The sequence below is a fragment of the Ammospiza nelsoni genome, chromosome 6 (genome assembly GCF_027579445.1).
Source record: "Ammospiza nelsoni isolate bAmmNel1 chromosome 6, bAmmNel1.pri, whole genome shotgun sequence".
Lineage (NCBI taxonomy): Eukaryota > Metazoa > Chordata > Aves > Passeriformes > Passerellidae > Ammospiza > Ammospiza nelsoni.
In genome coordinates, this window is record NC_080638.1 from 17,883,826 (window position 1) to 17,903,654 (window position 19,829).

General features: G+C 46.1%; 1 protein-coding gene across 1 annotated transcript; it reads left to right on the forward strand.

Moving 5' to 3' along the window:
- The first annotated feature begins 210 nt into the window (after positions 1-210).
- On the forward strand, positions 211-16,803 carry TH (tyrosine hydroxylase). The gene is made up of 13 exons (XM_059474592.1): positions 211-300; positions 4,664-4,867; positions 7,818-7,992; positions 8,774-8,862; positions 9,127-9,194; positions 10,920-10,970; positions 11,758-11,903; positions 12,753-12,888; positions 13,013-13,082; positions 13,362-13,418; positions 13,996-14,091; positions 14,255-14,388; positions 16,644-16,803. The coding sequence occupies exons 1-13, from the start codon at positions 211-213 to the stop codon at positions 16,801-16,803; spliced, it is 1,476 nt and encodes a 491-aa protein (XP_059330575.1).
- The last annotated feature ends 3,026 nt before the right edge of the window (positions 16,804-19,829 follow it).

Consider the following 19,829-nt stretch of genomic DNA (forward strand, 5'->3'; position numbering starts at 1 on the left):
CTTTGTAGCGATTAGATTTAATGGGACAGACACGTTTCTCTCCTTCACATCCCCTCCTCCTCGCAGCCCGAGGGGGAGAAAGGAGGGAGGTGGTGATGGGGAGGTGGCAGGGGAAGAGAAGATTTGAAAGAGTCTTTGACGTCAGCCCTGCCCTATAAAAAGCTTGCAAGGAGCTGGGAAGCAGACAGCAGAGCTCGTGGAAGAGCAAAGATGCCAACCCCGAACATCTCCACCTCTGCAGCCAAAGGCTTCCGCAGGGCGGTGTCGGAGCTGGACTCCAAGCAAGCCGAGGCCATCATGGTAAGACAACCCTACCCCACTTCTTTCCCTCCCCCTCCAAAATCCACAACCTCTTCCATAGCTATAGGCAGAGGCAGGCAAGGATAGATGAACCAACACTTGGTTTGTGGGACTTCCCCAACATGGGCACGTCTGGGCTCCAGACTGGCAAAGGGAAATTATTCCAACAGTTCTGTCTACATACTGATACATGTGAAATGAAAACATTTAAGGGGGTGAAAACTTGAAATAATGAAACCACCTCAACAAAAAGTAAGGTGAATAACCCACAGATCTATGGCAAGAATAGCAAGGAATCCCCATGTGAAAGGCAATTTGAAGATCTTAATGATTTCCAGGTTTCAAGGCATTAAACTGCAGAGATTTCACCTGTTTTAGCATAATAAATAAAGTGGGGCTGTTATTTCAGACAGCACACAAGGCACAGGCAGTTTAACTTGTTTGTTCATGGCCACTGTATCCAGTTTATCTCCCAGAACATCCTTCTCCCATTTCTGGTCCCAGTCCTCCCTGATGTGTTCTCAGCCCTGTGTTTAGCCCAGGGAAAGCTCCTGCACACACAAGGTCTGAAAGTGTCAGGGAGAGAAGTGTCAAGTGTCTTTAGAAAGCCAAGCCTGGCCAACCCATCAGGCTTGCTGTAGGGAGAGGGACATTACTTTCGAAGCCTTGCCAGGCAGGATGACCTTGAAGAATCCCAATATAGGACATTCCTGTGGGGCAAAGGTGTGGATAGGCAGCAGGTGGCAATGCAGGAGCCAGGGTAGCCAGTGGCAATGGGTGCACCAGGAGGGGACTTTAGGAATAGAGATGGGTGAGGTAGCAGATATGTTTGGCAGATGTCTGCAGTGTGACTCCAGCAGGTCACTCTTAGAGCTCCCCATTTCTCTCCCTTGTACCTGCTGCCTTTTTCACTCATGCTTCTCTTAGCCCTGTGCAATGCTCTGCCTCACTATAATCAACCACTACATTGGCAGAAAGGTGTTTTGGAGAGTGGAGTTTGCTGGAAAAGAATGGAAACATTTAGGAAACAAGGAGATAAGATTGCTTTCTCTAATAAATGGAAATCAGGGAAGGTTTCCCTCTCATGCAGTCCTTTTCATTCTGCAAAATAATGAACACTCGAGTGGCCCTTGAAAACCTGATATTTTCCAGGCAACTTGTAAAATCCATACTTAAGATGCTCAGTGTCTGGAGAAGTGAAGAGTATTTGGTTTTGCACCCTCTGAGGTGCTGCTCTGTGTTTTATGAAAAAACAGACCACAGAACATAGGGGCCAGGGGAGTTCATGTTCAGCAAGAGGGCTGACAAGAGTGAGGCAACCTGCTTGGGGTGAGTGGCTCCTCCAGCCTGGATGGTACATAAAACCTTAGCCTGTGATTGGTTTTGAATGAAAATTTTCAGAAAAGGGAAAACAAATAAAACTAAAACTTTGCCCTGTGAGGATCGCTCTGAGAGTTGGATGCATGAAAAGCTTTTCTCTTCTCTCTCACCTAGCACAGGAGATCTCCACAACCCTGCCCTCTACCAGGCAAGAGGCATGACTCTGCATTTGTACATGGTATGGCATGTCCCTGGCCCTTGTGTTGTCACTGTGACCGTGGGTGATCTGCCCCACAGCCATCACCCACCATCACATCACCTCCAGCAGCTCTCAGGTGTTCCCTTGCCAGGGGAGCTGCAAGCTGGGGGGCAAATCCAGACCTTTGCAATCCCAGAACTCCCCTACACCAGCAGGTATTTTACATGTCAGCTGGGCCAGCCAAACATCAAACTCCATGGAAAAATCTCTAGTTATGTATTAAGTTTTTCTGCTGCTAACAGTTTTGTTTTTGCAAGAGACCCTGGGACTGTAGCTGGGGCAGAGTTTGGTTACAGAGCCAGGCAGGAGACAGCCACTGGAGCCAGAAAAGCTACAAAAAGCACCCAGGAAAGCAGGGGTGGGACATTAATGTCCCCCGTCTTTACAATCCTTCCTGATTGCTGCAAATAATGAACCGGGGGGGAAAAAAGCAACAAAATCGCTCAGAACACAGAATTTTTAATGACAATATGCAGGCTGGGCGCTCTGACTTGCAGTAAAATCGAGGAAGGAAAAATGAACAAACCCTTCATAAGAGGTGCAAACTAACCTTCAGAAGAGGTGAATGAGTCAGGCCCTGGTTAGGCAAATAAATGCTTTGCAAAATCAAATTACAGTTCTCGCTGTAGCCAGATATGCACTCAGGGAGGGAGTCTGCAAGGCAATTCAGAAATATCATATAATGGTGACTTTGGAAGAAAGGAAGGCATTTATCAAGAGATCTATTTGGTTATTATATATGCCACATTCCTAATTTCCAGCAAAAGGAGAAAATAGCCCAATGAGCATAAATGTGAGGGGCAGATTTGAGGACAGTGAGGTGGGGAACACACAGCCAGGCAGCCTCCAGCTGGCAGAGGAGACAACAGGCAGGCAGACTCTTCCCAGTCCTCTTCTTCTAAGCAAAATTCACCCTTTTTCTGTTTTGTTTTGATTTTTTTTTTCCAAATTACCCACTTAAACCATGCTATCATGCAGCTATGAATAGGAACCAAAGCCCCCACCCTGCCTGCCAGGGGCCACCCAGCCCCAGCACATGTGTGGGACTGGCTGAGTCTGCTTCCCCTGGTGCAGCTTTCCAGTCACCCAACTCTGGTATTTTGATCCCACTAGCTGGATTTTAACCTGGTTTACATCCTCAATATGGGGGTCTAATTTCCCTCCTCTACCCTTCTCCTACCCAGAAGTAAAATCCTGCTGTACCTCAGGGCACAGTGTGATAAGGCACCCTTGGGTAAAGCACTGCCTGGCTTGGGATGGCTGTGGAGCTCATTTCTGTGGCTGCCACAGGGCACAGTTTGCTCTGCTTATTGCAGGCACATTAAAGTAAACACCAGCTTAGCTTAAAACACTGCAGTGATGGAAAACACACACTTAAAGCCGAGCACATGCTCACAAGACTTTTAAAGTTATGACTGAGTTCACCTGTTAGATGTCTGCCCTCTTTGGGCATGAATACCACAAGCAGCAGCATGCACTTATTTGTTATAAAGTGTTTTTCTGTGCCCTGAGGAATAAAGGGGGGATCTGGAAATGCAGTTTTGGAGGGGTGTCTTTACTGAAACAGCAGCAGATAGAGGTGTGTGTGGGCTGGCGCCTCGATGTGCTGCTGAGTTTTTGAGGCTGTATTTAAAGTGTCAGCTTTACACTGCTAAAACATCCAAGATGATTCTCACAGGAAACATGAGTTACTGATAGTGGGCTTTGAAAATCAGAGAGAAAATAAACTTAGTAGTCAGTCAGGCTGTCTTGTTAAAAGAAAAACACTCTTAATTTTCACAAGGTAGGGAAAGCACTGCTTAGTTAACATGTTCTAAATATTTTCAATGTAATCACAGGGAAAACTGCAGCCAGTCCCACTCTGTGTCCTTCTTCAGTGCTGCACCAGGTTTCTTTTAGCAAGCTCTGGAGGTTTGTCATCTGGTTTGGGTCTTGAACACAGAAAACTGGACCCAGATGCATTGCCTCTGAATAGAAAACTGGTTGTAAAAAGACCAAGAACAAATAAGCTGGTATATGAGCTATTTGTATAACAAAAGAAACAGCAGTGATTGAAATAATTCGTAGTTCGCTATAAGTATAAACAGGTGTCCTGACATGACCTCAGGTACAAAGTTACATTTTAGATTCAATTCCAAATAACAGGAATCTGCAGGAGTTTGTTCAGACAAAACAAATCTACAGATAAGTGGGAGGAATTTATTTTCTGGGGTATATGGTTGTGGTTTCAATTATACTTCAATGGATAAGCATCCACTTAATGTCAAAAGTAAATGTCACATTGGATCCTGGGTGCAGTTTTGCTAAGCTGCCCTGCTAATACATCTGCAAACAGTTCCTGTTTCCTGGCCATGCCACAGATGTGGGCTTCACCTGTCCCTCACAAAATATCTTTTCTCTGATGACCTCAGGTTTATCTGATGTCTTGTCACTTGAGTCCATCTCACCTAAAAACCACCTAAAGGTTGTTTCTGGGTTTTGGTTTTTTCAGAAGATATTGAAAACTGTTGCTGGGGAGGTGAGGGGAGAAGTCCACTCTCCAGTTATGCTAAAAAGATATTTTACACAGATTTTTTTTCCCAAAGATTCACATTTCTGAAAGTTCAATTCTAAAACCTCAATCCTCATGAGCAGATCTTCCTCTACAAAGCCAGGCAAGTCAGTCCAGGCTTTCCCTGCTTCCTCTGCTGACACATACCAGTCACATCTCATCCAGCTACTGGGAATGCCTCTGATCTCCCCCATCTCTGCGAGCAGTGTTATTGATTTCTGTTCTGCCTTCAGTCTCCACGTTTTGTGGGAAGACGCCAAAGCCTCATTGAGGATGCCAGGAAGGAGAGAGAGGCTGCGGCTGCAGCCACTGATGCTGCAGAGTCCACAGAGACCATTGTATTCGAGGAGAAGGATGGGAGAGCCATGCTGAACCTCTTCTTCATGCTCAAGGGAGCCAAGACTTCACCACTGTCCCGTGTCCTTAAGGTATTTGAGGTGAGTACCTTGGTACTCAAGGAACACACTCCAGGTTTCGTGACTGGGCTGTGAGAAGCGTCACTTGAGTGTAATAAAGAAGCCTCAGACTAGGTCTGCCAACTTCAAATTATCAGTGAATTGTCTGGTACCTCTGAAGTCATGCTTTGCTCATGGCCCAGTGTGTCCTCACTTGCCATCACTAACAAGGAGGCGTACCTCTGACATGCAGTGCTATTAAGCTCTGGCCTTAATTTTGCTTAATTATTTTCAGTTTCACATTCGAGTCCACACCCTCATGGTCTGCAGTGTACTCTGACAGCCCTCCCCACTGCCCTCCCCACTGCTCAGCACTTCACCTTCAGGCACAAGCTCTGATCCCACATTCAGAGCAAGTGTGCCCTGCCTGCTTATAGAGCAAACCCATCTCACTTTTGGGTCATTACCACACTGGTCCTCAGTCAAATAGTTACAGAAACAACTTTGCCCTGGGTGTAAAACGGGCATAGTGATTTCAAAATTACCTTCTCTATTCTGATTCACATGTTAAAGGTTCTGTTGGTTCCCCTCAAGAGATGCATCCTGTCTATGCCTTTAATATCAAGAAAAACTGGTAACTGAGCTTTTCCAGCAATGTAATGTTTCATTATATAGGATCTCACTGCCATGAATGGAAAGACTGAGATAAGTGCTGCCTATTTAAACAGTAACCCAAGCATGACAGCTTGCATTCATGTAGTGTGCTTCCATCCAGAATGATTCAAAAGTGTTTTGCAAACTGAGGTTCTGAGATGTGTTTTATCTATGGTAGTTTAATTTCATTGACTTCAGCAGTGACAGGAGAGGACAATTTGTTCCTATTATCAGTCACGTGGCTTGTAAGGGGCCTCTGGAGCTCTGAGGTCCAACCTCTTGCTCAGAGCATGCCCAGTCCCAGCAGGTTGTTTGGGGCTTTGTACACTATACAGAAAATCTGCTACTTAAAAACTGTGAACATATAAAAAGTGTGTTTGGGGGTAAGTATTCCCCTGAAATTGTAGGGCATTCTAGCTGTTCATTACCCATTTAGTATTACCTCTGATAATCTTATGAAAAACATTTAGATCTTCAGCAATTACAATTCCTCTATGAGGACTGTTGAAAGAAAAGCTGTTTTCTGGGCAATGTATGGTTCTTGTCTCCAGACTGAAAGAACCTTTATGACAAATTTTCAGACAAAACCCGTGTGTTGAGATGACTGGTGTCTCCTTCTCAGAACACACAGATGCCAGATAAAGCATGACAAATCCACCAGTGTAGCATTCAACAGGCTGCTCAGTGGGTATGAAACAGATGTGTAAACTCTTGTAATTGGAAGAGTTTATGTTATACTGCATTTTAACTCTGTAATTTAAACAATTTTTAAAACATCAAGCGAGAAGCTGTGGCAGCTTATGTTCAAATATTGTTTGTTTCTTCCTGGAGCAAGAAAGCTCTTTGAGCTTGTCACAGAGAGAGCTTTAAATATAATAAAAAGACAAGCATGTCAAGTCCCAGCAGAGGAAGATTCATTTCCCAGATCCCTCTGGCAATTCAGGTACAAGATATGAAAGCAGACGGGCATAATGACATTTACCTCATCATGAACCAGGCTGCAGGGAAGCTGGTTTCACTCTTCTGTATGTGTTACATGCAGCTAAAGCATAGGTAATGCAATCACAGCTGTCAGATTAATGCAAAGGTATCGATTGTTGAGAGGACAATGTAATAGTGAAGTTGGTAGGTACATTAAAAAACACAGGTAAATTTAATTTACCTGTGGCATCGCATCTGTTCCTTCTCATCTTTTTGCCTCTGATTAACAAACGAAATCATGTCCCTTCCTCTATCAAAGGTCCTGCAGGAACTTTGGGAAGGTTGGGTCATTGCCTAGCGCCTTGGGCTTGTACTGCCAGTTTTCACTGAGCTAAAGAAAATACCCACAAATCTACCAGGGCCCTTTGCGAGACTGCACACATCATTTTGCCTCCTTATTCCGTGGGGGAGGCCAGTTCCTACAGCGAGCCCAAATGACATCGGCGCTGGTGTGAGCCCAGACCGGCGCTGGAGCGGGCGAGCCCCGGCGTTCAGCACCACGGCCAGCGCCGCCCGCCCGCCCGCACCGCGCCCGCCCCCGGGACACCGCGGGACCTGCGGGGCCCCTGGGGACCCTGCCAGAGCCGTGGGGACCCCGCGGGACCCTGCCAGAGCCGTGGGGCCCTGCCGGAGCCGTGGGACCCCCCAGGCCAGCACCCCACTCACCACAGCCCCCACCAGCACACACCCAGGGAGCGGCTGGGGTGGGAAAGTGTAACGTGGCGCTCTGCCACAGCAATTGGTCTTCTTTGCCGTGTGGAAGTCTTCTGTTGGTAGTTATTGAACGGCCTCGGTGTTTGTGCAGAAGGAGAAAATGTGGAATTAACGGGTAAGGGTGTTTATACGGGAGGGAGGTGAGGCTTGAAAAAACAACAAGAAGGGATCTGTCCCAGACTGGGATTGTTCATCCTGGAAAAGAGAAGGCTTCTTGATGACCTAATTGCAGCCTTCTAATAACTGAAGAGGGTCTAGGGAAAAGATGGAGAGGGGCTTTTTATAAGAGCACATAGTGTCAGGACAGGGGGGATGGATTCAAACTGAAAGAGAGTAAGTTTAGGTCAGATAATAGGAAAAAATTGTTTACTGTGAGCGTGATGAGGCACCGAAACAGGTTGTCCACAGTTGTGGATGCCTGGGAGTGTTAAAAGTCCGGTTGGAGAGAGCTCTGAGCAACCTGGTCTGTGAAAGTTGTCCCTGTCCACAGCAGGCAGGTTGGAATGACATGATGTTTAAGGTCCCTTCCAACCCAAACCATTCTATAACTCTGTGTCCATATGGACATCTTTGGGTAGTAGCAGAAGGTGTTTCAAATGTTTCTTAATGTTTTGGTTTTTTCTTCCTTTCCATGTCCCAAAAGACATTTGAAGCTAAAATTCACCACTTGGAGACCAGGCTTAGCCGAAAGGCCCGTGAAGGGATCGCTGAGCTGGAATACTTTGTGCGCTGTGAAGTCCACAGCTCTGACCTCAATACTTTCATCAGCTCCATCAAGAGGGTAGCAGAAGATGTGAGGACCACTAAGGAAGACAAATGTAAGGAACTTTACAAACATTTTCACTTGTGCTGAGAGGCTGAGCTCTCCCTATAGAAACAGGGTGGAGGCTTTGTTATTCCCAGTAAAGGGAAAGGGCTGCTGTGTGCTGAATTTGAGCAAACCAGAAGGGACTGCCTCTGGGATACCTGAATCCTGAAAGTAATTTCCCTCCTTGTCGTTTTCTCAACAGACTCCATTGTTCAGAGCCCATTCTTTTGGTAAAAGATTGAAAAAAACAGAAATAGGAGGTTGAATTTCATGCTTTGCTCACACCCCTCCTCATGAGAGCTCTCATTCCAGCCTTTTATATTATAAATGCAAAGAAATTTCCTACCTGCATGTTAGGACTTCTGTACAGATTCAGCACTAATCTACAAGAAACTTAACGTGCCATCTTGTCCTATCTGAATACAGGATGATTATTGTAGAATAATATTGTAGGAGAATATCCCTAGAGAACTATGACCAGCAGGATCTCTGCGTGCTTTTTAATGTGAATCACTCAGTAAAATCTCATTTCCATCTTCTTCTTTAATTTTGCCACAAAATACTCTGCTGAGAAATGGGCAAGGAAGCAATGAAATGCAGATCATGGCATTAGACATGACTCTAGGAAAGGAGCACTGAGATTGTGAAACTACAGCCTGGAAGTAGCTGTGCCATGTTGTATGTGTGCATTTGGTACACCAGATCAGGTGTATCTTATTCAGCCTCAGAGCCCCTTCTCTTAGAGGATCTTCCCTTCCACAGACAGACTGTCACTTTCTCTCTCCCTGTAGTTCACTGGTTTCCCAGGAAAATCTGCGAACTGGACAAGTGCCACCATTTGGTCACCAAGTTTGACCCTGACTTGGATCTGGATCACCCGGTGAGTCTGTGTGTGTGCACCCTGTCACGTTAAACTCCTGAGCTGTCCCACAGTGAGTCTGTGTGTGTGCACCCTGTCACGTTAAACTCCTGAGCTGTCCCACGGAGGCGGGGAGCTGAGAACACCCATCAGTGCAGCTGATCAGGGACTGGAGTGTGACTGCCACCTTGAGAGATGTCTCCACAGCCAGTGGTGAATTTTCCTGGGTGAGAAGCTTCAGCAACTGATTAAAAGCCCTGTCTCTGTTCCTGTTTGTCACCACAGGGCTACTCTGACCCAGCATATCGGCAGAGAAGGAAATCAATAGCAGAGATTGCTTTTCAATATAAGCAGTAAGTCTCCTTCCTAACATTCATGTGGGGATAAAGACATGTCAGTGAACCTATTGGGAAGCCATTGTATGTCACCTGTATGACACTTCTCTTCCTTTATGCTTTGTCTCCCCATTCAGCCTTTCCAGCTCATTTTGTGTCTCCCTTCTCTCATTGCATTCCAGTCTCTCTTAAATTAAAAAATATCTGTTGTCATTAATTCATACATTGGTAAGGGCACAGTAAGAACAAACCTCCTGCATAACAGAAGCCAGATATATATCCATCAGACCTCAAACTTCATTTGGAAATGTAGCATCTCTTTAGAATGGCATCAAGTTTTGACTTCAGCGTTTCAAGTACTGAAAAAGATACCCATGCCCAGAAAATTTGTTCCAAAGGTTCATTATCCTGGTCATGAAAAAAATGTGGGTTTTACTTCTAAGCTGGACTTTCATAGCTTCAGCTTTTACCCAATGGATCACACATGCTTTTCATCTACTAGATAAAATACTGCTGTCAGATTTTTTTCTTTTTTGCTGTGAGGGTATTTATAGGCTAAATGATTCGCCTCCTAACTCTGCTATATTAAATAGATTCCAGTAATGTTCTCATCATTGTCTTATATAGATTTAAGACTATGCCTTGTACTCTTACTTAATACTTCTATTCTGATACATGCAGTGATATCACTCAGCATGTTCACTACAACATCAGACAGAGTCTGATATTCAGTTAGGTTTGTAAAACCTTCCCTAGATCCTATTCAGTGATGCTGCTATGCTTTCACCATAGCATTCTCTCTCTGAGCAGGGCTTTAAGTGCTGAAAGCAGACTACAGAAATTATATGGGTCACCTGTTTGAGCTACCCCTGCAAGTGGTGTGATCCCAGCAAGGGCTTCTGCTCTGGTTCTCATGTACTTTGCCAATTTGAAGCCCAGAATACGGACACTGATGGTTTTATCCTGTTCAAATACTAAACACACAGAAAGTCACGGTGCCAGAGGAAGAGTCCCAAGTGACACAGGGTTAAATACTGTCCTAAGATGAGGCACCAATTTAAGAGGTCTTTTCTAACATCTCACCTACAGGTTAGCATTTATGAGCCACTGTGTAACATCCCTTCAGGCATCCCTTCAGGAACTGTGCTTTACAATGTATGAATATCTCATTTGTCCAAACACAGAAAATAAAGATTTAGGAAATACAATTGTTAGCTATGATAAGAAAAAACAAAATTGTCATTTCATCAATGCCCATTTACACCAATGTTGAAATCTTTTTTCCCTGCCATCCTTAACCTTATTGACAATAAATTTTTCTGCAGGTCAAATGCATTTAGTTTTTCTTATTAGCTGTTTTTATTTCACAGCCACCAGTTCATTCTTGGAGCCATCAGCTCCCTGAAGTTCAGACATAAGAAATGAATTTATTTTCACACACAAAGTTTTAAAATATTTTTCCAGAGAAAACCATTTTTACCCCCCTGGTAAATATTACACCTGTTAAACTCTTGGTCATCCCTTGTTCATTCACTATCTCTGATAAGACTCATGCTTTCCTTTGAATCTATGTTGCACCTGTACAAATGACCCAGTACTAAGGCTTTGTCTTTCCTGTCACCCCCTCGTTTGGTTTTTAAAGATTTAAGAACATCATGCAGAGCTTCTCCAGAGTGCTTCCTTCTCCTGGGGAAGAGGGGCCTGGCTGGGGCTCTGCTCAGTAATGGTGCCTTTGCCTTGCAGCGGGGACCCCATCCCTCACGTGGAGTACACGGCAGAGGAGACAGCTACCTGGTGAGTGCTGATTTCATGATTAGGGCTGATTTCACCACTACTGCTTCACCACTAGAAGCTGGGAATCAGAACCCAAATATTCAGGGCATGACCTCTTGAAAAATGTGTCAGGAGTGCGAGCATCCTACTTAATGGCTTGTTATGAAAAACACTCCCATGCTGCAGCCTCCAGGAGTTTCCTCCAAAGGAGCCTCCCCACAGAGCAAGGTGGATAATTTGGAGCCCCACTTCTCTAAGGGTCCTGACTCAGTAGCAGCCTCCAAACAAAGAGCAGTTATCACAGCTGCAGGAAGAAGTGTGAGGCCCATGGTGAATATCTGTGTGGCGCCTCACAGGCCTCACTTAGGAAAGCACTCCCTTTGAATGTGATTTTTTCCAGGAGTGTTGTGCAGGAGTGTTTCTGAAAACAAGGCCAGCTCCTATGAGCTGAGTACACAGGCTTCTTAACAAGGTCATCTGGTTCTATTGACTGTCTTCACAGTGCAGCTTCAGGAGTTAACCTACTGGGAATATTTTAATTCCAGCTAATACCTTTCATACAGTCTTCTGACCTCCCAGTCAGAAATAGGTCTGTGCAGACACAGACCTGTGCTGCCTTTGCAGGTTCATTTGAATGTGTGTCTGTGTGTTTGCATACCTCTATCAATGTGCAGAGACATAGACTTAGGCGGAGAAAGGCAAAAGGACAGAGAGCCTAAAGACATGAGTCCCTGATAGTGCATAGCCAGAGCGCAGGAGGGGACTGGACACATTAACCACTGAATGTCTGCCACCTCTCCTCCTGAAGGAAGGAGGTGTACAGCACCCTGAAGAGCTTGTACCCCACCCATGCCTGCAAGGAGTACCTTGAGGCTTTCAGTCTACTGGAGAAATTCTGCGGCTACAATGAGAACAACATCCCTCAGCTGGAGGAGGTGTCACGTTTCCTGAAAGGTGGGTACGAGCCTGGGGCACCCAGGTTCAGGGTCTGAACCCAAAGGAGTAGTGAGTGAGCTGAGATTTAGGAGGAGAGCTGGTGCCTTGGGCATTGCTCACAGAGGACAGAGGTAGAGCCCAGGTGGTGGGGCCTGCAGCTAGACACAGTGAGCTGCGGCTGAAGGGCAAGCCCATGGTTAAATGATCCCACTGAGCACCTGAAGAGCAGGTGCTGCTCCTAGGAGGAGCAGGATGAGTATGAACGAGGCCAAACTTTCTCTGGAGAAAGAGGTTCTTGTTTATTAAAATAGCTGCAAGGAACGGAGTATCCAGGATAAGCCCAGGCACCCACAGAGTGAGCCAAAACCAGAACAGTGCGCTAACCCCGAGTGCACTGGGCTCTCCCCACAAAACAAGTGTCCAAAAAGAAGAACCCTGACCCAACCGCACTCCCCCCATTTATAGCCCCCTTCGAGTCCAGGATTGGTCCATTTTGGATCCGCATGGTGATCGGTCCATTTCCAGGTTTCTCATTAGTCCTTAATGCCATTCATTCTGGACCAATCGTTTCTGCAGGGCTTCGAATGATTGGTCAGATCTTCCATCCAATCCCTCTTCGACCTCGCCTTGCCCCGCCAGACCACCCTTCCACCAAATCCTGGACCCTTCTCCTAGAACATTCTAATAACCTCCCCCCTTAACGTAATACAATTAATATAACATAATTAATACAATGTAATTGAACTATACCCTAATTTAACATAACTTTTACCTATAACAAGATGGATTGGGCTGGGGCTACAGTGCTGGGGCAGCGGTGCAGCCCATGGGCCGTGCTCCCCGCTCAGTCAGTGTGCGCTGTTTCAGAGAGGACTGGCTTCCAGCTGCGGCCGGTGGCCGGCCTGCTCTCAGCACGGGACTTCCTGGCCAGCCTGGCCTTCCGCGTCTTCCAGTGCACGCAGTACATCCGCCACTCCTCCTCGCCCATGCACTCCCCCGAGCCGTGAGTATCGCCCATGGCCTCCCTGCCACACAGCCCCAGCTGGCCAGACATCACCCTTTTCCCCAGCAGACACACTCTATCTGCTGCTGACCGTGTTTGCCTCCTTTCCCCCTCCCCTCGGCAGGGATTGCTGTCACGAGCTGCTGGGGCACGTGCCGATGCTGGCTGACAAGACATTTGCCCAGTTCTCTCAGGTAAGGTGCTATCTGCTTTCTCCCCCTGAGAGGTGGGAATCCAAACCCTGGTGTTGCCACCTAAACCTTTCTTGCTCTTATTAACCATGAGTTCCATGGTGGACCAAGACCCTAAATACTGACTCTGCAACAAAGTGGTTTTAGTCTGATCACGATGAAGTCCCAGCAGATGCCTGGCACTGCAGGGCAGCAATATGTGTGGCCTTGAGCCAATAAAACAGAGAAATAAATGTCTAAGGCCCTTAGTCCTGATGTTTGCTCCTTCTCTACTCTTCCTAGGACATTGGGCTAGCGTCTCTGGGAGCAACTGATGAAGAAATTGAGAAACTAGCAACGGTAAGTTTTCCTCTTTGCTGGATGGGGGGCACAACACCTCCAGCAGTACTTCTGTAGTATCAAGAGGACTGGTCCAGCCTGGTATTCCCAGATTTGCAGGCTCAGAGCTCCCACCCAAGCTGCCCCATGCTCTTTTCATGATGACTGTGCAGAGCAGAGATCAGTTAAACAGCAGAGCTCACTTGCACATTAACCCAATTTCCTCGGGCACCAGTAGTATCACCACGCATCAGATTTCCAGCAGCAGCACTGCTGGGACTCTTTGGGATGGGATTAAATGACATCTGCTTCCTTTGGCTCTCCCTCAGCAAGGTGACCTGTCCTGCTCCAAGGACACCAAACAGCAGCATCTCATAGCAGATGGAACAAGTCCAGGGACACAGACTCTGTCCTGGTGTAGCAGCAACTTATTTTAGCACTTTTCTCTGAAAGCAAAGTGTGGACGGGGGACAAAGAAGCAGGTGCCTGTTCCTTTAACCAACCCTAGACCCTGGCCATGGTGTAAGGGCTCAGAAGTGACAGGAAGATGAGGATGAGGAGCTGTGTTCCTCAGGAATTTTTCTTTTTCTTTTCACAGCTTTACTGGTTTACAGTGGAGTTTGGGCTCTGCAGACAGAATGGAATAGTCAAAGCCTACGGAGCTGGGCTCCTCTCTTCCTATGGGGAGCTCATAGTAAGTCCCACCATAACCTGCCTCTGCTGTAGAGCCTGTGGAGAAAAACACCTCCTGCTTCTGCACAATGACTTTCCTCAGTCTATTCTCCACCTTTGCCTACCCCATATGTGCTCTCCACTCCCCTTAGTCTCATGCTGGATTTTCTCTGCTGTGTTCACAGCACTCCTTGTCAGATGAACCAGAGGTGAGGGACTTCGACCCTGATGCTGCAGCTGTTCAGCCCTACCAGGACCAGAACTACCAGCCTGTTTATTTTGTGTCTGAGAGCTTCAGTGATGCCAAAAATAAATTGAGGTAGGACTGGGCAATGAGAGAGACCCTAACAATAGGAGATTGAGATGTTATCTATTGAAATAGGGCTTGACAGTTTGGCTGCTTTCAGTCTCAGAAGTGCTCTGAAAACTTTGATCAGGTCTTCCAAAGTAAAGCAGTTCTCCAGATCCTACAGGGAACATGCTTGACATGAATAGATCCATCCAGGGGAAAAAATTAGCTTCTGTCACCTAGGCTTCTTAACATGGGCTACTGGGCCCCAGATACCATCCCACCATGGTAATTTGGTTTCCTAATCCCATGGGACTGCAAACAGGACTGTAAGGGTCAGCTCTACCCACAGACATCTGTTCAGAAGAGCATTTTCTTGGTCATACCCAGAATTGCCCACAGGAGGAAAGCTCAGTCCTTGGACTGCTTTGATTGACAGAGGAAAACTTTGCCTGTACCACTTTTATCCTCACTTAGGAAAGAGACAGGATGAGGCAAACATGACGTACCAGACTTTACAGTTCCTGCAAGAGGGGTATTTAATATAAATAACATGGTGAGGACTGCTATATTTCAACTTCTGCTTTTATTACCCTCACTTGCACTGTTCATACAACCTGGAGTCCAGCTGCTCAAAAGCAAGCACAGGGGAGCCCATCGTCACACACACATACACACTAGACTGCTTTAAAAAAACCCCAACTGCTGCCTAATGAGTCATTTCCTTGCATTTAAAAGGGAAAACACACCACATACACAGCCAAGATTAGGCTAGAGGGTCTTGACTGTGACAAGCACTGTAAATTATCCTCTTTAAGGAGCTCAGAGACCACACAGATGCTGCTCTGTGAGGTGAAAACATTAAAGCATCGTCCCTTTTGCATTACTGGCAGCTGCCACCACGGCCTGACTATCAGTGTTACTCCTGGGAAAAGCCTCTTTTCTTAGAAAGGAAACTCTCCCCCAGTGCCCTTCCAAGCAGCCATGCTGTATCTAGCTGCTTCAAAAGGTGTCAAGTGAGCACACCCATTTTGGAGGGCAGGTTTCTAGCCATTAGAAGCTGTGCTACGAGCCATTGCTGTGGCTGCTGACATTAACAAGAGAGTGAGCAGGATTTTGCCTGGCAGAACTGAGAGGAACCACATCTTTTAGGAAGAGGACGCCGTGAGTATGCAGGAACCTCCTTTGTTTATGCTTTTTCTCGTTGTTTTCCTGCAATGGAGTGGCAGCTCCCTGCCAGCGCCAGCCTGCGCCTTGCACCGCGTTTCCCCTTGGCCCTCTGTGCTGTGTTTTCCTCCAGATCCCTCCAGTTCCGGGCTAGCCATGAAGTCCCAGCTGGAGGAACATCTGTCTCCACCTGGGGAAGGGCTGCGCTTCCCCGAGCTGTGCCGGAGCAGCCACAAGAGGGTAGCCTAAGCTAAGCAATCCAGGAGCGAAAGGGTGAAGCCTCGGCAGAGGACAGGAGCGCGCCTGTTGTTAGAGCTGTCTGTCTCCTCATGTTCTTCCACCGTGAGACTGCAGCCACAAGCACCTAACTATAGATTTTCAGCTCCATAGTCACACAACCCTCAAATGAAAAAACCCTGCCTTGTCAAGTATACAAATCTCAGTGCTGGAAGTGAATGTGAGCAACTTTAGGGAACTCCTACCCTTGATTTGCTTTCACTTGGCCACATACTTCTCCATTAGAAAAACAGCAACGAGGTCTTGCTCTTGAGAGATATCAGGTAGAGTCAAGCTCATTGCTGGGATTCAGGCTGCATTTGGCTTTGGGTACAGCAGTGCAGCTTTGCTGAGAACACAAGGCTCTGGTAACACTATTCTCAACCTCCAGGTCTGAGCCGCTGCCTGTCAAGTCTATCCTTAATAAGCACACAGCTATTTCCCCCCTCCCCAAGCAGAGATTTGTCAATAAATGCATGTCAAAAAGGATTTAGTAATATACTACGATAATACCCCAGGCTTTCCCTGCAATTAGCTTCTAAATCTCCTTGGCCTTTTTTGAAAAGGGAGTTGCAGCAGAGAATGCCTGGCACTGGCCACGGAGGTGACCGGTTTGATGTGCCCTCCTGTTTGGTCCAGCCCACAGAGAGCCACAGTCAAACTCACGGTGTTCCTTGACAAACAGAAGGGATCTCAACTGCTGCTGCAGTGGAGCTGGAAGGGTGGAAACTCTGCCTAAAGGAGGCATTACCTGTGCTGATCTTCCTGGGAAAATGGTGATGAGTAGGAGGGAGACTGAGGACCCCTGCCCCGTACCCATCCTTGTGCACCTTCCCTTGCAGGAGCTACGCGGCGCACATCAAGCGGCCCTTCTCAGTGAAGTACGAGCCCTACACCCACAGCATCGAGCTCCTGGACAGCCCCCAGATGATCTGCCACTCCCTGGAGAGTGTGAGGGATGAGCTCCACTCGCTGATTAACGCGCTCAATGTTATCAGTTAATACAAGAACTGAGCCCTTTCCGTCCCCTCCCAGCCCCAGAGTCCTGCCCTGTCCTCTCCTCATTCCCAGCTGATCATTCCTACCTGTCTGCCCCAAACATTGGCACTGCTGCCTGTCACCACGCGACCCCAACAGCTTCCCACGTTTGTATGTAGGGCCAGCTCGGAGGAGGGCAGCAGGACACACCCCAGGCCTGCTGGCTTTTTGGGTAGCTTTTCTATTGACTGCTGGAAGAGGCTTAGCAGATACAAAAAGCATGGCCAGGCTAAAAAATTGGGAGTCAAGAGCTGTGTGCTAGGCTCCTGGGTGCAAGGAAGAGGAGAAAATCTACTGTATTCAAAAAGAAAAAAAAAGAGAAGCAATAATTTTTTTTAATTGCAATTTGAGAGAAAACTTTAATCTGCCTTTTTTTTTTTTATCCCCAAAGCAACTCTATGAGTCTTGTTCTTCGTTATCCTAATACTACTATCACCTGATGTAGCTCAGGTGTGTGTGACTAATGCTATTGCTGGCCATTTCCAAGGAAGGTAAACATCTGGTTTGGATGCTCAAACCCGTTTTCATGCAGTTTTCAGTGTAGATATTAATGGTTTGATCTGACCCAAAGCTCTTGGTTTTCCTCCCCCTGCTTGTGCCCTTCTTATCTTCTTGCAGGCTGTCTCATAACTTAGCGGTTTGCTCAGAAGTTTGGCCCAAGGTTATGCAGCTGTGCAGTATCAGAGCTGGGCTTGGGATGTGTGGAGGCTGCTAAACAGCTGTGGGGGACAGTGAAGGGGAGAATTACACAGAGTTGTTTGCATGATCATTTATAATGTTTCTGTGTCGACTTTTGCCGTCCTTATCCACGATATATGATTTTTATAATTTCCTCTTTAAAGAACTGCAGGACTTGGCAGTGAAGTTTTGGCTATTAACATGGCTAACACTGTTCTCCAGTGTTACTTCTACTGTGGCTCAGTCATAATAGTTTACAATCCATTACTCTTTATCCCATTTCAGACCTCCACATATATGTGCTTTAACCCCAGTTCTCTCAAATTTTAACTCCTTAGCTACTGATGGCACTTAGACCCTGCCCGCTTCAATCTCTCCTTTCTGTTTCTTTTCTTATTTGACCCTTCCTCCTAAATTCCTCCTAAATTGCTTAAAAGGCCATTACTGAAATCAGCAGTTTGACACCAGGGCTAGCTGCTTTTCCTCAAGCTGTTTGTCCTCTTTGGATTTTTCTGTAAACCGATTAAACTACTGAGTTAATTCAGTTATTGTCATTTTAGAGCCCTTTTTCCAAAGCTGCAGCTATGATTTCCCAATCTGGGTGGATCCAGATCATGAGCTGTAACTCTCAAGGCTCCCTTAAGAGCTGTAACAATTTTTCATTTGGGTTCTTCAGATATTACTATTAGATTAAGTACCTGGAGCAAGCTATGCAAGACTAAGGCAGGCTAGGCATAGTTTAGTATCTAGCCATGGAAATCTTACTGGTGACTTGAGTAAAACTGACTAAAAAGAAACCAAAAAAAAAAAACCTCCAAAAAAAAAAAAAACCCCAAGAAAAAAAAAAAGGGAGAAAACAAACAGGCAAGCTATTATAATTTTGTCTGTATAGTTAATGCATGGGTTATGATCTTGTTAACAAGAGAAGTGCCACTTTGCTGGTGTTCAGGTTGCTGTTTCTCCTCTCCTTTGGTAGTGTCCAGCTCCTGGCTTGCTGCCCATGAAAGCAGCAAGGATGCTCCAAACCCTGCAGCACCGCCAGGCTCCTGATCAGGACTGGGCAGGGAATCTCTGTGGAGGCATTTGCTCTCCAGAACCATAAAGGTCTGAAGGTGATTGTCTCTAGGTCTCCAAAGCACTTCACAGTCATTATCTGCCTTCTTAAATATCTAAAATTAATGCAATTTGTAAAAAGACCAAACTCATTAATATGGAGTGATAAGCCAATTTAGAAATCCTTGCAACTGCAGGAGACCTCAACTCCTCTGCCTTGCCTTGGAGTTTGCATTGCTGCTCCTTGACTCTGTCAGCTGCTGCTTTTTTGAGGAGCTGTAGTAAAATCTGCTGTCCTGCAGAAATAGCAAATAAGCAAGACTTGCAGCATGCTCCAGCCACATGAGTATGCAAGCACACAAACAGATGTGCTGCAGCTGGGGGAAGGTGAGCACCAGGAGGGTTGCACTCCCTTGCTTTTGGGACACGAGGCTGAGCTGGGGCAGGCTCTGCGTGTAGGGGCCAGGGCTACACAGGTGCCAGAGGTGCCTCTCTGGGCCATTTTCAATGTCTCTGTTCTTCACAAATCCGTGACAAATTACAGAATTTTTTGGCCCCTTATGGAGACATCTGAAAACATGAACCTGTTTGTATTTACTATTACCCTCACCTATTTAATATCTTAGAGGATTTGTCTCATTAGTAACTTAATAGGTCCCCTTTCACTTTGTCTCTAAGCCTTGTTCCTTTTTATCTATTTTCAAATATATTACTTGGCTCCTTATTTCATAAGCCATATAGGAATTGGATCCTTGCTTTCTCATTTTACACATTTTTCTCATGTTGCTTCTTCTACCAGGGCATTGCTTTCTTCTTCATCTTGCCAAATATTTTAGGCTCTTGGACACAGGGCCACTAAGAGACAGGCTATCCAAACAAAATATGGTAGAATTGTAAACCAATCCCTAACCTATCACTGCTTTTAAAGCTACTGATAGCAAAGTTAACTTTTTAACCCATAATTTTGGATATTGTTCTACAATTGTCTTTAGATTATTTTTAATAGTCTGACTAATTTCTTTCTGCCATTCTGGGTGATTACAGGTGGTAGGGTTTATACAGTCCTTGCTTAATCCCCAGGCTAGTTATTTAGTTTTGAATTCTTCACTTAAAACCTCGCCCTTCCCAACCCTTCCCTCTGTTCACTTTATCCTGTCTCAGGTGCTGTTCCACACATATGAACAATTTTCTGTAACAGCATTGTTACAGTTCCAGCAGTTATATTCCTTTTAGGTGGAAGAACCTCAGCCTGCCCAGGA

Coding starts and splice junctions, on each gene's coding strand:
- TH (XM_059474592.1), top strand. CDS start 211: ATGCCAACCCCGAACATCTCCACCTCTGCAGCCAAAGGCTTCCGCAGG. Junction 12,889..13,012: donor CCCATGCACTCCCCCGAGCC/GTGAGTATCGCC, acceptor TCCCCTCGGCAG/GGATTGCTGTCACGAGCTGC. Junction 14,092..14,254: donor CTTCCTATGGGGAGCTCATA/GTAAGTCCCACC, acceptor CTGTGTTCACAG/CACTCCTTGTCAGATGAACC.